Here is a 12,013-nt window from a genome sequence, read left to right as displayed (position 1 = left end):
CACCGTGTCTCTGAGTAGGCATGGTGTGCTCAGAATAATGTTTTAAAGATTACATGTCATTTAATAGCTAAAATGTTCATGTTTTCTGAACCCCTCTCATAACTTATGACAAACATAACTTCTGATATTCCTTCAATAATGGTATTATTCTCACTATGTGAATGCACATCACTCTTTTTAGATATGTATTAGTTAAAAAGCTTTTTAACCTTAAAAGCTTTTAATAAGGCACTTGCTCAGCCCAAATTAAAAAATGTGCACTTAAACTACAATAAGTTTGAATAAGATATATGCTGAGGTTTTAGATCTCAGAATTAGAGCAGAGGTCTAACTTCCACAATGGGGTGAAAACTCTAGTACTTTTGGAGGCTGTTTGGTTTGCTTGTATCTGAGGCCAAATCTGCTTTCAAAAAAAAAAAAAAAAAAAAAAAAAAAAAAAAACAGAAAACATGGACCTCAAAAAAATAAATTAAAAAAACATCACTCTTCAAATATAAATTTATTCCATAAGCCTTCATACAAACATTGTTTGTTTTTGTTTTTTTTAAGAAAAATAAACTGTTAAAAGTAATGAATCATTAAAGGTGCACAGTTATGGCTATGAACAGGAGAGTCCACAGGTAAAGCTGTGAGATGATTGGCTTTAAGCAACAGATGGGAATCCTCAACACTGAGGAGACAGTGATAGAAGCTACAGGTTGTCTCTCACTCTGCATCAGTTTCCAGCACCTGAGTTTTCACTGGGGTCCAAACACTTCCAGGACTCGGTCGGATCACTTAAGGGTTCCTCACAAGCGTGAAAGGATTCACTTCAATAAATAATCAATGATCATTTAATTCTTATTTTTTTCTCCCTAGACTGCAAGTAGATCTCCTGCAAAGTCATTAGATGAAGTTAATCTTGGGATTCAAGAGGAAAGAATTTAAGGTTATTTTTTTCACTTGCCAGTGACATTAGGGTATTGAATAATTTTCTCATGCCTTGGGAGCTTCCTTTCTAAAGCAAATAGAGCAAGTGCTTCTCCAGATTTCAGAGATGTTTCACTTGTGAAGACAAACTCCCATCTGCACATCGGCTGGCAGTGACACCACCTTTCTACTGCCTTATTAAGAGCATAGCTGCTCTATTAATTAACACCATGCCAAAACATCTCCTTCACCCTTCAGATGAAGATCATCCCCCACAACTTCCATCAGTTCACAAAGCGCTCCTCTTTGAGGTCATTGGTGGTATTCAAATGGTTGGCCAGCTCTTGCATCACAGCATCTTTCCCGATCTGGTCGTTCCTCCTCTTCTCCATGATCACGTCCTCCAGGCACTGAAACTCCAACATGTGGCTCTTCTTCTCGGAGAAGAGCAGTTTTAACTTGTACGGCTGCTTCCCGATCCTTATCTCCCCTCCGATTTTAAACTCCCTTCTGCCAAAGCGGCACCAGGCAGCAAAACACTCCGAGTTCCTCCAGCACAGGTCTCTGTCTCTGGTGCCGACGTGATCCATGGCGTTGCGCACGATCACCTCCGGCGGGAGCGCACGGTGCCTGTACATGCCGTTCACTATCCGCCCCTTCCTGCCCTGACTCACGTCGGTTAGAAAGTTGTTGTGGATCTCGGCTCGGTGCAAATGAACCACCTGGAAGTCTCCGACGTAAACGGCCCAGTGAGGGTACTGGCCGGTGGCCACGAACTCCAGCAGGTCCCCCGGTCGGCACTTGGCCAGGAGACTCTCCGGGGACAGAGACGCGCCTCCGGAGCTCCTCCCGTAGACGCACTCGTCTCGGTAGTAGATGGCGCACTCCAGCTCGTCCTCTGGATCGAAGGGTTTCTCTTCGTGGTTCACCGGCCGGCTGTCCGGAGGAAAGTGATCCAAACTCTCGTCCTGATCCTGATCGTCGTCGTCGTTGGAGAAAATGTAGGAGACGCCGATCCGCGTTCCGTCGCCATCCGGGTCGAATCCGTTCGGGTCCGACGTTGGCACCTCCGCGTAATTGATATGCGTTAGTTTCTCCACCTGGTTCCCCATAAAGACAGCGGCAGCAGGGAATAAACTGCAGACAGACACGCAGACAGGATCCACCTGTTCTCTGCGCTCTCACCTCAGGAGGAGGAGCAGGAGGAGGAAGGGGGCGCAGAGCCTGAATTTAAATCCAAAACGGTGAGGAGGAGCACCAGTGGTCCATGTCCAGCTGCCAGCTCCTGAAGCCTGTGAGGAAACCAAAAAAAGTTGGCAGTTTTTAAGGAGATTGAAGGCCCAGTTTTACTCCAGCTTAGCGCTCATTCCCAACAGGTGTGACCTGAATCACCTGTTGGCTCACATTTCCTGTTGAACTCTGCGGCAGGTGGAGACTACAGGGTGTTTGGATGCATTTGAGCTAAATGGACGCTGCATTGCTGAAATACCAATCAGCTTCATTCAAAGCTTACATCTGTGGGGAACTCACCTATAGTCCTTCCTCTTCCTGTGCTGTGGCTTGTTGCGCCTCTGCTGCACAGACAGGCTGCCTGTTGTATGAAGCTCAGTGTTTGTTGCAACATTCTTGTTCAGGATCTACTGACTGCTGGGAGGAGGTGTCATTTAAAGGGACAGTAAACCTTGACCAGAAAACATTTGAATTAAAACAATAATAATAATAATAATACATTTTATTTGTATTGCACTTTACATTTAAAAAAAATCTCAAAGTGCTACAAAATTCATAGTTAAAACAAAACCGTATAATAAAAACGGTATACATAGTTAAAATGAGACATTACAGTAAAATAACATACGTAGTAAAAACAAAACAGTAAAATAACCATAAAACCACACAGATAAAATACTAACTAATGTTCATAGGCTTTTTTAAATAAAAATGTCTTGAGGCCTTTCTTGAAGGCCTCCACACTCTGTGGGACCCTAAGGGACTCTGGGAGGCCATTCCAGAGTTGTGGGGCAACTGCCTGGAAGGCCCTATCTCCCATTGTGCAGAGCTTGACTCTTGGCTGGTGCAGTCGGTGGGTGGAGGTGGTGGAGCGGAGGGTTCTGGAGGCGGTGTGAGGTGTGAGGAGTTCCTTGAGGTAAGCCGGGGCAGTTCCATGTATGCACTGGTGAGTGAGGAGGCAAAGTTTGTAATCTATTCTGTGTTGGATGGGCAGCCAATGAAGGGACCTGAGGACTGGAGTGATGTGTTCGTGTTTGCGCCTCCTCGTCAGGACCCGGGCAGCACAGTTCTGGATGTGCTGCAGCTTTTGTAGACTTTTGCCAGGGACCCCGACGAGGAGGGCATTACAGTAGTCCAATCTGGAGGAGACAAAGGCATGGATTAGCTTTTCTGCGTCGGGTTGGGAAAGGGAGGGGCGGAGTTTGGCGATGTTTCTGAGGTGGAGGAAAGAGACCTTGCAGAGGTGACGTATGTGGGAGTCAAACGTGAGATGTGGATCCAATTTGACACCAAGGTTTGTGACAGATGAGGACAGAGGGATGTTTTGACCGAAGATAGGGATACTGTTTAGGGAGAAGGACTTGGTTTGGTGTGGGGTGCCAATGAGAATGGCTTCTGTTTTGCTGCTGACAAACAAACAGTCATCCTTTTAGGAAGGTTTAGATTTCACTTCCATTTTTACTGCCTTTTTGTTTCATTTTTCCCTACATTGTGTGTATCTTGATCATTCTGGTATCACTTTAGCTTTTATTTTTGGTTAATTATTTGAGCACTTATTCAATAGAGGAAAATGCCTGCTAAACAGGTAAATTCATTGTAATTACATTTTTCTATTTATAAACAGAAAACCATTATAAAAGCATTCATGTCAATAAAAATAATAGGAGTTCAGGTTCATATATTGTGGGTATAAAGTAGTAAAAGACAAAACTGCTAATTATTTTATTACTTATGTACCATATAGGTCTAACTAAACCAGAATATTACCTTAAAGATTGACTGCTTTCATTGGGAAGTTTAAATATGAATTCTTAAATATTTTTGCCAATATATTAGTTCTTAAAGCACTAACTCCTGCTGGAGACTGCTCCTTTTTAAATCATCCCGAAACTCCTGAAGAAATCAGAGGGGAATGGGGGGGCAAAAGAAGAAGAAAAGATATGTCCCAATAGACATTTAAGATACTAAGTTTTTAATCCACCAGTTTATGCAATTTCAAGTTAATGTATATCTAACTTTTTCTTGTTCTGATCATTTTCCTTTGTAGAAATTTTACAATAAAAATTACATTGAATATGTAAATGATACTCTTCAGTGCATCTTGATAGCAGTTTTAAAGCTTGCATACATTTTATTTTATGGGGGGTGGGGGCGATAATGTCTTTCATGGAGCCCCAAATTCCTGGCAGCTCCCCTGCTTACAATCCTCCAGGATCCCTGTTACTTGTGTACTTTTCTCCCACACTTTTTCCTTCCACTCAACTTTCCATTGACTTGTTTAGACTGTGGTCTCACAGAAAACTCTGTTATCCCCCTAACTGCATAAACAACATGGTCATGACAATTTTTTATCTTTGTATTCTGGTTTTTAATTAGCTGTTACTCAGATCGACAACATATTCATCAATTGAAATGTATTAGTGTGTATTTTTCTATAAGTAATAACTTTTCTATGGTTTTCCATTTTATTGACATGTACCTCTAAGAGTACGGCCTATTTAAAGCTTATTTCAGAAAACACAGCCTTGGCTTCTTCTGCCTTAAACTTTTTTCTCGTCTTATTAACAGCCTATCAGTGCAGACCAGATTTCCATCCATACCCACTTATCCTTGTAGAGATGGAGTCCATCCCCAGCGATCAATGAGTGAAAGAATAGAAAAGACTCTGCATAGGTTGAAAGTTATCAGAGGGCAAAGCAGAAACACAAATAAACGTGTGCTACCTCATACCTGAGGGGGATTTCAGGTAAACGATTAACCTTCCTAGAAAGTTGTTGGAGTGTGGAAGGAGATCAGAGTACCCAGAATGAAGCTATGTATGCAAACGGAGACAACAGATCAGCTCCATGGAGATTTGTTTTTCACATTTTTATAATCCTGAAACAAAATGGATGTTGATGGTCGTTTGCTTTCCTGTTAATAATCATAGCAACAGGATGAATCATTAGATTTCTGGAAACAGGTTTTCAGCACTCTCAGTCAAGTCCATGTAGCCCTGCAAGCAAGAGCAGTTCTATCCACTTTAGAAGGGAAACCTAAGATTACTCATTAGCAGCAACTGTTGTTGTTACACGGCATAAATTCACCTTTTATTTGATGTAGTCAACTGTGCTTCAGGGCGGTTAGTGTCTATCTTCTGCATTGTGAAAGAGGTGAAGGTGAACCCTGACAGATCACCAGTCCAGACTTAGACAAACACCCTGCAAGCATGATGTCACTTAAGGCTAATTTGAATAAACGACTGTGGGGGAAATCCTGAGAACCCAAAAGGAAACTAGCTCCTTGCAGAAGGACCACAGGCCTACAATTAAATTCAAAAGCCCCTTGCTGGACACCACTGTACTTCATACTATCTTACTGTATTAGCTTAAGCTCACAGTGCAAAACTATGCACATTTATATCAGTGAAGGATGAACTTTTTTCCCTCTGTTTTTTTCCTACAACCAGCTGCTGTTTGGACAGCATCCGATGAATGTTGAACGTTTTTCTCCTTCAATATGAAAATTCAGTAAATTCTACTCCCCACATCTTTACCAGTGATGCCATTAAATGCTGCTGTTCTTTATCAAGTCACCATGTGGAAACATCCACATCACGTTTTTGATGTTGGGGTCAAACTCTTAGGACCTGGCCAAGAATGGCCCCTGGATCCAATCAGAACTTTGCTCTAGCATCAGTTCTATCCCTGCCTCAGTGTCCTCCCTCTCCACCCGACTCAATCCTCACTGCTGTGGATGCTCTTGTGTGAAGCCTAGGTCAACACATGCTCACTTCCAGGCAGTCAAAGGTAAAACCCTTCATGGTTGAGCCAAATATCCAGGCTTATAGCTACCATTTTCAGCCCTTAGAGAAGTGTGTAAAAAAAACATCCAGTTTTAAACTTTAAACTATATTTTTTTTCATTTCTTTTGAGATATTTCTGAAATATTATCCTTTCAAAACAGCTTAGAAAAGCCCTGCTGTTGAATGAAACACTGATTTGGGTTTGCATTTTTCACAGTGAATGATTTCCAAATTACCTCTAGATGAAAATAAAGAGTCAACATCAGTCAGAGCTTTCAGAGCTGGTTAATTTCTCCACTTGCAAAATGCTTTGACTGCAGTGTAACACATGCCTCGTATGGACGGAGCTATTAGTTTTCCAAGAATGGTGATGCAAGCATATTAAGAAGATTAGCTTCACCTAGTTCCATCTCAACGCAGCCTTTGTTTGTTTCTATGTGGAACAATAGTCTTTCACAGCATTTATGGAGAAATGTAATCACCTAAGAGCATTTCCTACTGAGGTTACAGAACACTGTTTATAGCTTGTTCACATTCCTGCTCCAGGAAATCCTTTTATGTCAGGGGGCTTTTCCTCCTGAGAATAATGGACCGTCATTTAAATAAAGCAAGATTTTTATGGTTTACTTGTGATGAAGCGTCATGTGCAAGTGAAGCATAGAGAGTTCACCAAGAGGAGAGGCAGAAGAGCTGCGGTCATCACTGCTAATAATAACATCTAAATCTGAGGATAAAGGTTTAAAATCCATGATTTAAGTTGGTTTCCATGAGGTTAGGGAAACAGCGCCCTCTGATGGTTTATCTAATGCACTGCATCAAAACACTTAAAGCAATTAATTATTTTATTAACCTTTATTTAGAAAGATTTACCCCTCCAGATAGAAATAAAGTGACCACTCAACATGTTTAACAGAAATTAAACTGGTTAAAAAATTAACCAATGACTGCTCTTAGAGCAAATATTACAGATATACAAATCTAATTCACAGAGTTGCAAAACTTGTCTTGTTGACTTGTCCTTTTTGGCGCTGGATCCTCCTCCTCAGTATCTGGTCGGGGATAAGGTCGGACTCTTTTACGTCTGAGTTTCCACAGCCCACGACGGGACAGCTGGAAGACAGACAGCAGATGTTAACATGTTCCAAAGGGAGCCAACCTTAAACGCAGAGGTAGCTCTGTGTGCAAGCAGGAGCCTCTCTACTCAGAATAGAACTGAAACATTTCTATTCATCTGTTATGTGATTTAGAAATAAAACATCACTTTTATAGATTAACTTCACAAGAGACATTTTAGCTAATTTATACCATCTGCTGATATTAATTCTAAAATAAGTTCAGCCACAAATTAGGAAGTTTTAGAGCATCATTAGGATGCTTTCATTTTCAAGAGAAACAATCCCTTTGTGTTTAATGAACATCTATAATAGATGCACTTCCCTTTTCTGAACAGAGTGACTGAGATATTTCACCTTTTCGGTGATATCTGTATTTATTGAGAGGAGTCTGCAGCATGTAGATCTGCAGTCGCCAACTACAGATAGAACAGTATTTATTCAGAATTGCATTAAAGACTTGAGCAAAACTATAAGGATGAAAGAACCAGCTTTGAGATTTCATCAGAGCTCCTGGAGGACCAGCAACATTTAGCAGAACTCCAACATCAAAACGCTACAACAAAGAATCCGCTTTTTAAAGCAAGTAAGGCAAACTGCTGCTGGTCCCATAGCGACCCGACGCTAAACCTGACTCCACTTTCTAGGTGTCCTTGCAGGGAGAGGGTCTTACCGACACTTCTTCTTTTGTTTACGTTTATTTCTGATCAGATTCAAGATAGCTTCTTCATCATAGTGGTGATTGCACTTCTTATTCTTCATAGGGTTCACCATTTCCACCTTAAATAAACACAACAGATACTTTAATAGACAAAACTTGACTAACTGCTGCTAAAAATGCTTACGAAATGATAAAGCACGTGTTTTTTTCTAATGGAGGACAAAAGAAGCAAGAAGAGATCTACCTGTGTGAGGGGGCAGGTGAAATTTTCTTGGGTCTGGGAGACAGCTATGTCCTCGTCAAGCACCTCCAAGTTCTCTGCTGACTCTTGGTTGGCTGCAGAAAACACAACATACATGCAGCTTGATAACAAAGGCACAAACTGTGCTAATAGGTGGGCTATTTATGCTTCTATACCACAACGTTCAAAGATACTAGGGCTGAAACTTACAATCATTTTGCCATCGGTTCATCTGTCAATTCTTTTTTTACATTAATTGGTTAGAAATTAGATAGCAAAAGATTCCTTAAAGGAATAGTACACCCAAAACATGATTAGCCTTCATTTTCTACTCACCCCCATGCTGAACAACACTCTGGAGTACTTTTTTGATATCTCAAATGCATCTGGAGATCTGGGAGGCTTCTTGCTGTCTGCTGACATTCAAATAATGGAGGTCTATGGCGCCCGAGGCAGAAAGGTCCATAAAAGTCCACAAAAAACGTGTCAATATTCCTCCATACTGCTCGTTCAATGTATTCCAAGTGTCCTGAGTGGGTAGCGTCCAGAATTTACTCGAAACGAAGTCATTTAGAATGTTTTTAGAGCATAAACAGTAGTGTATAGGATCTCCTGAAAGCGCGTTCACGAGTCTACGGAAAACGCGGCAGACCAAACCGGATGAAAGTGCGCATTCAGCTCGGCAAAGAACTCATGCTCTTCCTCAACACTGAAGTCCTCAGACATTTTTCTTTCGTTGTTTCTTTCTTTGCACAGGTAAACAGCACATTTCTTCTTCTACGCTTGCATTATCGGCAGAGCAGACGCTGAATGCGCACTTTCATCTGGTTTGGTCTGCCGCGGTTTCCGTAGCTTCGTGAACGCGCATGGGGGCGCTATTAGGAAATCCTATACACTACTGTTTATGCTCTAAAAACATTCTAAATGACTTCGTTTCGAGTAAATTCTGGATGCTACCCACTCAGGACACTTGGAATACATTGGACGAGCAGTATGGAGGAATATTGAAACGTTTTTGTGGACTTTTATGGACCTTTCTGTCTCGGGCGCTGGGCACCTCCATTATTTGAATGTCAGCAGACAGCAAGAAGCCTCCCAGATCTCCAGATGCATTTGAGATATCAAAAAAGTTCAGCATGGGGGTGAGTAGAAAATGAAGGCTAATCATGTTTTGGGTGTACTATTCCTTTAAAGAAGATCTTTTACAGAATGAAACTAAAACTTATCCATTCAAGGAGTTCTGGATAGAGCATATCAACAGATTATTATTTTTTTTTTTATGTTTAATTCTAAAATAAGATGTTACACTAAAGCTGAAAATTCAACCCCATTTTTCTATTTCAGTCCCTCCCTTACAGTGCCACCAAAAGCCTGACCTTGATGCAAAGAGTTCTCTATGCTCTCCTTAAAGGCGGCCACTTTCTGGTGGTTGTGCAGATCGGCGTCTGCGAGCCGAGCAATCGTCTCTTTAAACTGCTCCTCCACTTTGGCAGACAGGTTGAAGATGGCCTCTGGGTTCTGTGCAGTGACCTACAGAAAGGCACACCGGACAGATTCATTTCAAGATAAGACATGCTCTGCGGTTTCTCTCACGTTTCAAAATCATTTATCCGACATGAAAAATGGAAAGTAAACTAAATGCAAAACCAAAGCTCAAAGGATCCGCTCAGATATCGCCCATTTACATGGTACTTTTCATTAATTAAAGTCTCTTCCTTCTTTAGTTTTTATCTCAATGAATAAAAGCAGATCTGAAGGGTGTTTTCCACTTAGAAGAGTCTGACTGCGAGTCATTATGTTTCACCTCAGCTGTGGCTTGCTGAACAACATCAATAAAGACGTCTATCTCCCTGTCCAGCTTTGCACACTCCAGAATCATGGCCTCCATCTCTTTGATGGAAGAATTCATCCCTTCATCTAGAAGAAAAAAAAATACAGAAACACAAAGATAAAGAATTATTAAGCTGCTTATGTGATCGAGTTTTATAAACATTTGATAAGAGGCTGATGTATTAGTAGCTTATTTTGAATTAACCTTTTTGAAAACCGGTTTAGCAGAAGCTTATCTGTAAGCATTTTATCTTTGTTTATCTAAAATGCTAAAGGGGATTAGAAGGTACTAAACAGAGGGGGACAGCTTTTATTTCAAAGATCCAGATTTTTCCCGTCTTACTTTTTATGCATCATGAATTTTCAGACCATTTCCGATATCCATACGGGAATGTTTATGGCGTTAAAAACTCCAAAGCTATGCACAAAACTAATTTTATTACTCGTTTCTCTCTCAGCCATGATAGAAATAAAATCTTTGCTCGTGCACATGGTGATGATTTACCAAGCTGCCTTAAAACTCCAATGATATTCGGATAGTTTAGCTGTATTATCCATTAATGTGTCAAATTTAGTTTGGATATATTGTCTTTACATAAGATCTTAAATCTGGGCTACATGCAGATTCAAATAAACATGTTTCATACTCCAAAGTTTTGTATTTATTGTGTTTTTTTAACATGACAGACTTCTAATCAATACTATTTTTAAATATCAGTTTTTGATTTTGGATTATTTTGAAACAATTTTTAGAAAGTTTTGCTGGAGTAACAGACTAAAAAAAAAGATATTATACCCATGTTGATTACATTAAAATGAGCTGTTTTATTATCCCACTACCTTAAGTAATTTGATTTTTAAGTGCAAGATCCACCACTAAAGGATAAAAGCTGCAGATTATTCATTTGTATTATGACAGGGAAACTTTCAAAAAAACATATTTCAGAAATATAAAGATATGCATATACTTCTTGAAAGAAAATGAGTCAGAGCAGGAGCAATTGATGCCCATTTATCCCTACTAACCCCTTGCTTATGCTGCTGAAGATTCTCAGTCATTCAGGTCATTGTCATTCTAAAAAAGTTTTTAAAAAAAAATAAACCACTTTGTTTTCCAAGTTTGAAGACCTTTAGCTTCCCCTCCAGGACGCTTTTTCAATTCAAAATGTCTGTATTAGCGTTGAGTTCCAGGCTTTATAGAGTAGCCCAACAAAAGCTTTGTTTTGGCTTCAAATGTCTCCAAACGTGGAAAACAAGGTCCATTGTATTTTCTTTTTTTACTTTTTTGGATCCCCTTGCTTATTTATTTATTATTATTATTATTATTTTATTTTTTATTTTTTTTAAACTCCGCTCTCAAAAACACATAGAAGATGGATTAAATGTCCTTTTTTAATAGATGCGGAAAATGTAGTTTTACATCCAAAGGTGGATATCATCCAGATGTTTATTTGAGGAAATGTGTGGATCTGTTTAACTGACAGGTCTATATTACTGCTCATATGGTTTTACAGAAATTATTCAAACAATTAAAAACACGTTTTAAACGTTCATTTCTTTTCAGAAACAGTAACACTAAATTCTGTGCTCTTCAAGACTGTGTTTAACTTATTCAGAAAACTACAGAATTTTTATTACATGCATCCTGTTGGTGTTTAAAAGTTGGAAGCAGAAAGGATTTGGATAGGAGTTTTATTTTAGTGGAATTAGTGTCATATGGTGATATAAAGCTTTACCCCTTACAACTAATTCAATTAGTGATAATAAAGACGCTACATAAAACGACTACAGAAAGAAACAAAGAACTGAAAATTATCATTAAATTAACAGGATGGCTCCAATGATCCCATTTGTTGTCATATTTACCCTGAGCTTCAGCAAGGTCTATAGCAACATCCGTCACGATGTCCATTCCTGTTCCGATTTCTGTCTGGCATGACTTTAGGCTGGACAGAATCCCATCCACAGCCTTCAGAGACATCTTTGTCTTTGGTCTTAGCAGCGGCGATTTTAGCTTAGCTTAACGGCTACCTGTGGTTCCTCCTGCTATGGCTAACTTGGCCGGCAAACCGCCAAGTTCTTCCATTAACGTTAGAAACAGGGTTTTATAGGGGCTAGTTTTGGAGATTATATTATAAAGATAAAACACAAACGTAAACGAAATAAAATAAACTTATTAAGTTTAGCGGAAGGGGGAAAATAACTTCAAACGCGGTAAACTGTTACACTTCCGGGTAGATTATTTT

The 12,013-nt window shown here is 39.9% G+C and overlaps 2 protein-coding genes across 2 annotated transcripts; both read right to left on the bottom strand.

Annotated features, from left to right (window-relative positions):
• Positions 1-480: 480 nt before the first annotated feature.
• Positions 481-2,559, bottom strand: lratd2b (LRAT domain containing 2b). The gene is made up of 2 exons (XM_038275923.1): positions 2,440-2,559; positions 481-2,201 (listed from the first exon to the last, which is right to left on the bottom strand). Exon 2 carries the CDS (start codon positions 2,019-2,021, stop codon positions 1,194-1,196), a length of 828 nt encoding a protein of 275 aa, XP_038131851.1. The 5' UTR covers positions 2,022-2,201; positions 2,440-2,559; the 3' UTR covers positions 481-1,193.
• Positions 2,560-6,747: 4,188 nt separating this feature from the next.
• On the bottom strand, positions 6,748-11,973 carry nsmce2 (NSE2 (MMS21) homolog, SMC5-SMC6 complex SUMO ligase). The gene is made up of 6 exons (XM_038275890.1): positions 11,634-11,973; positions 9,742-9,854; positions 9,314-9,467; positions 7,941-8,032; positions 7,709-7,815; positions 6,748-7,033 (listed from the first exon to the last, which is right to left on the bottom strand). Exons 1-6 carry the CDS (start codon positions 11,746-11,748, stop codon positions 6,907-6,909), a joined length of 708 nt encoding a protein of 235 aa, XP_038131818.1. The 5' UTR covers positions 11,749-11,973; the 3' UTR covers positions 6,748-6,906.
• Between the last annotated feature and the right edge of the window lie 40 nt (positions 11,974-12,013).

This window comes from Cyprinodon tularosa, unplaced genomic scaffold (genome assembly GCF_016077235.1).
Source record: "Cyprinodon tularosa strain WSP-4 unplaced genomic scaffold, ASM1607723v1 ctg98, whole genome shotgun sequence".
NCBI lineage: Eukaryota > Metazoa > Chordata > Actinopteri > Cyprinodontiformes > Cyprinodontidae > Cyprinodon > Cyprinodon tularosa.
This window is presented reverse-complemented; position numbering and strand designations above follow the sequence as displayed.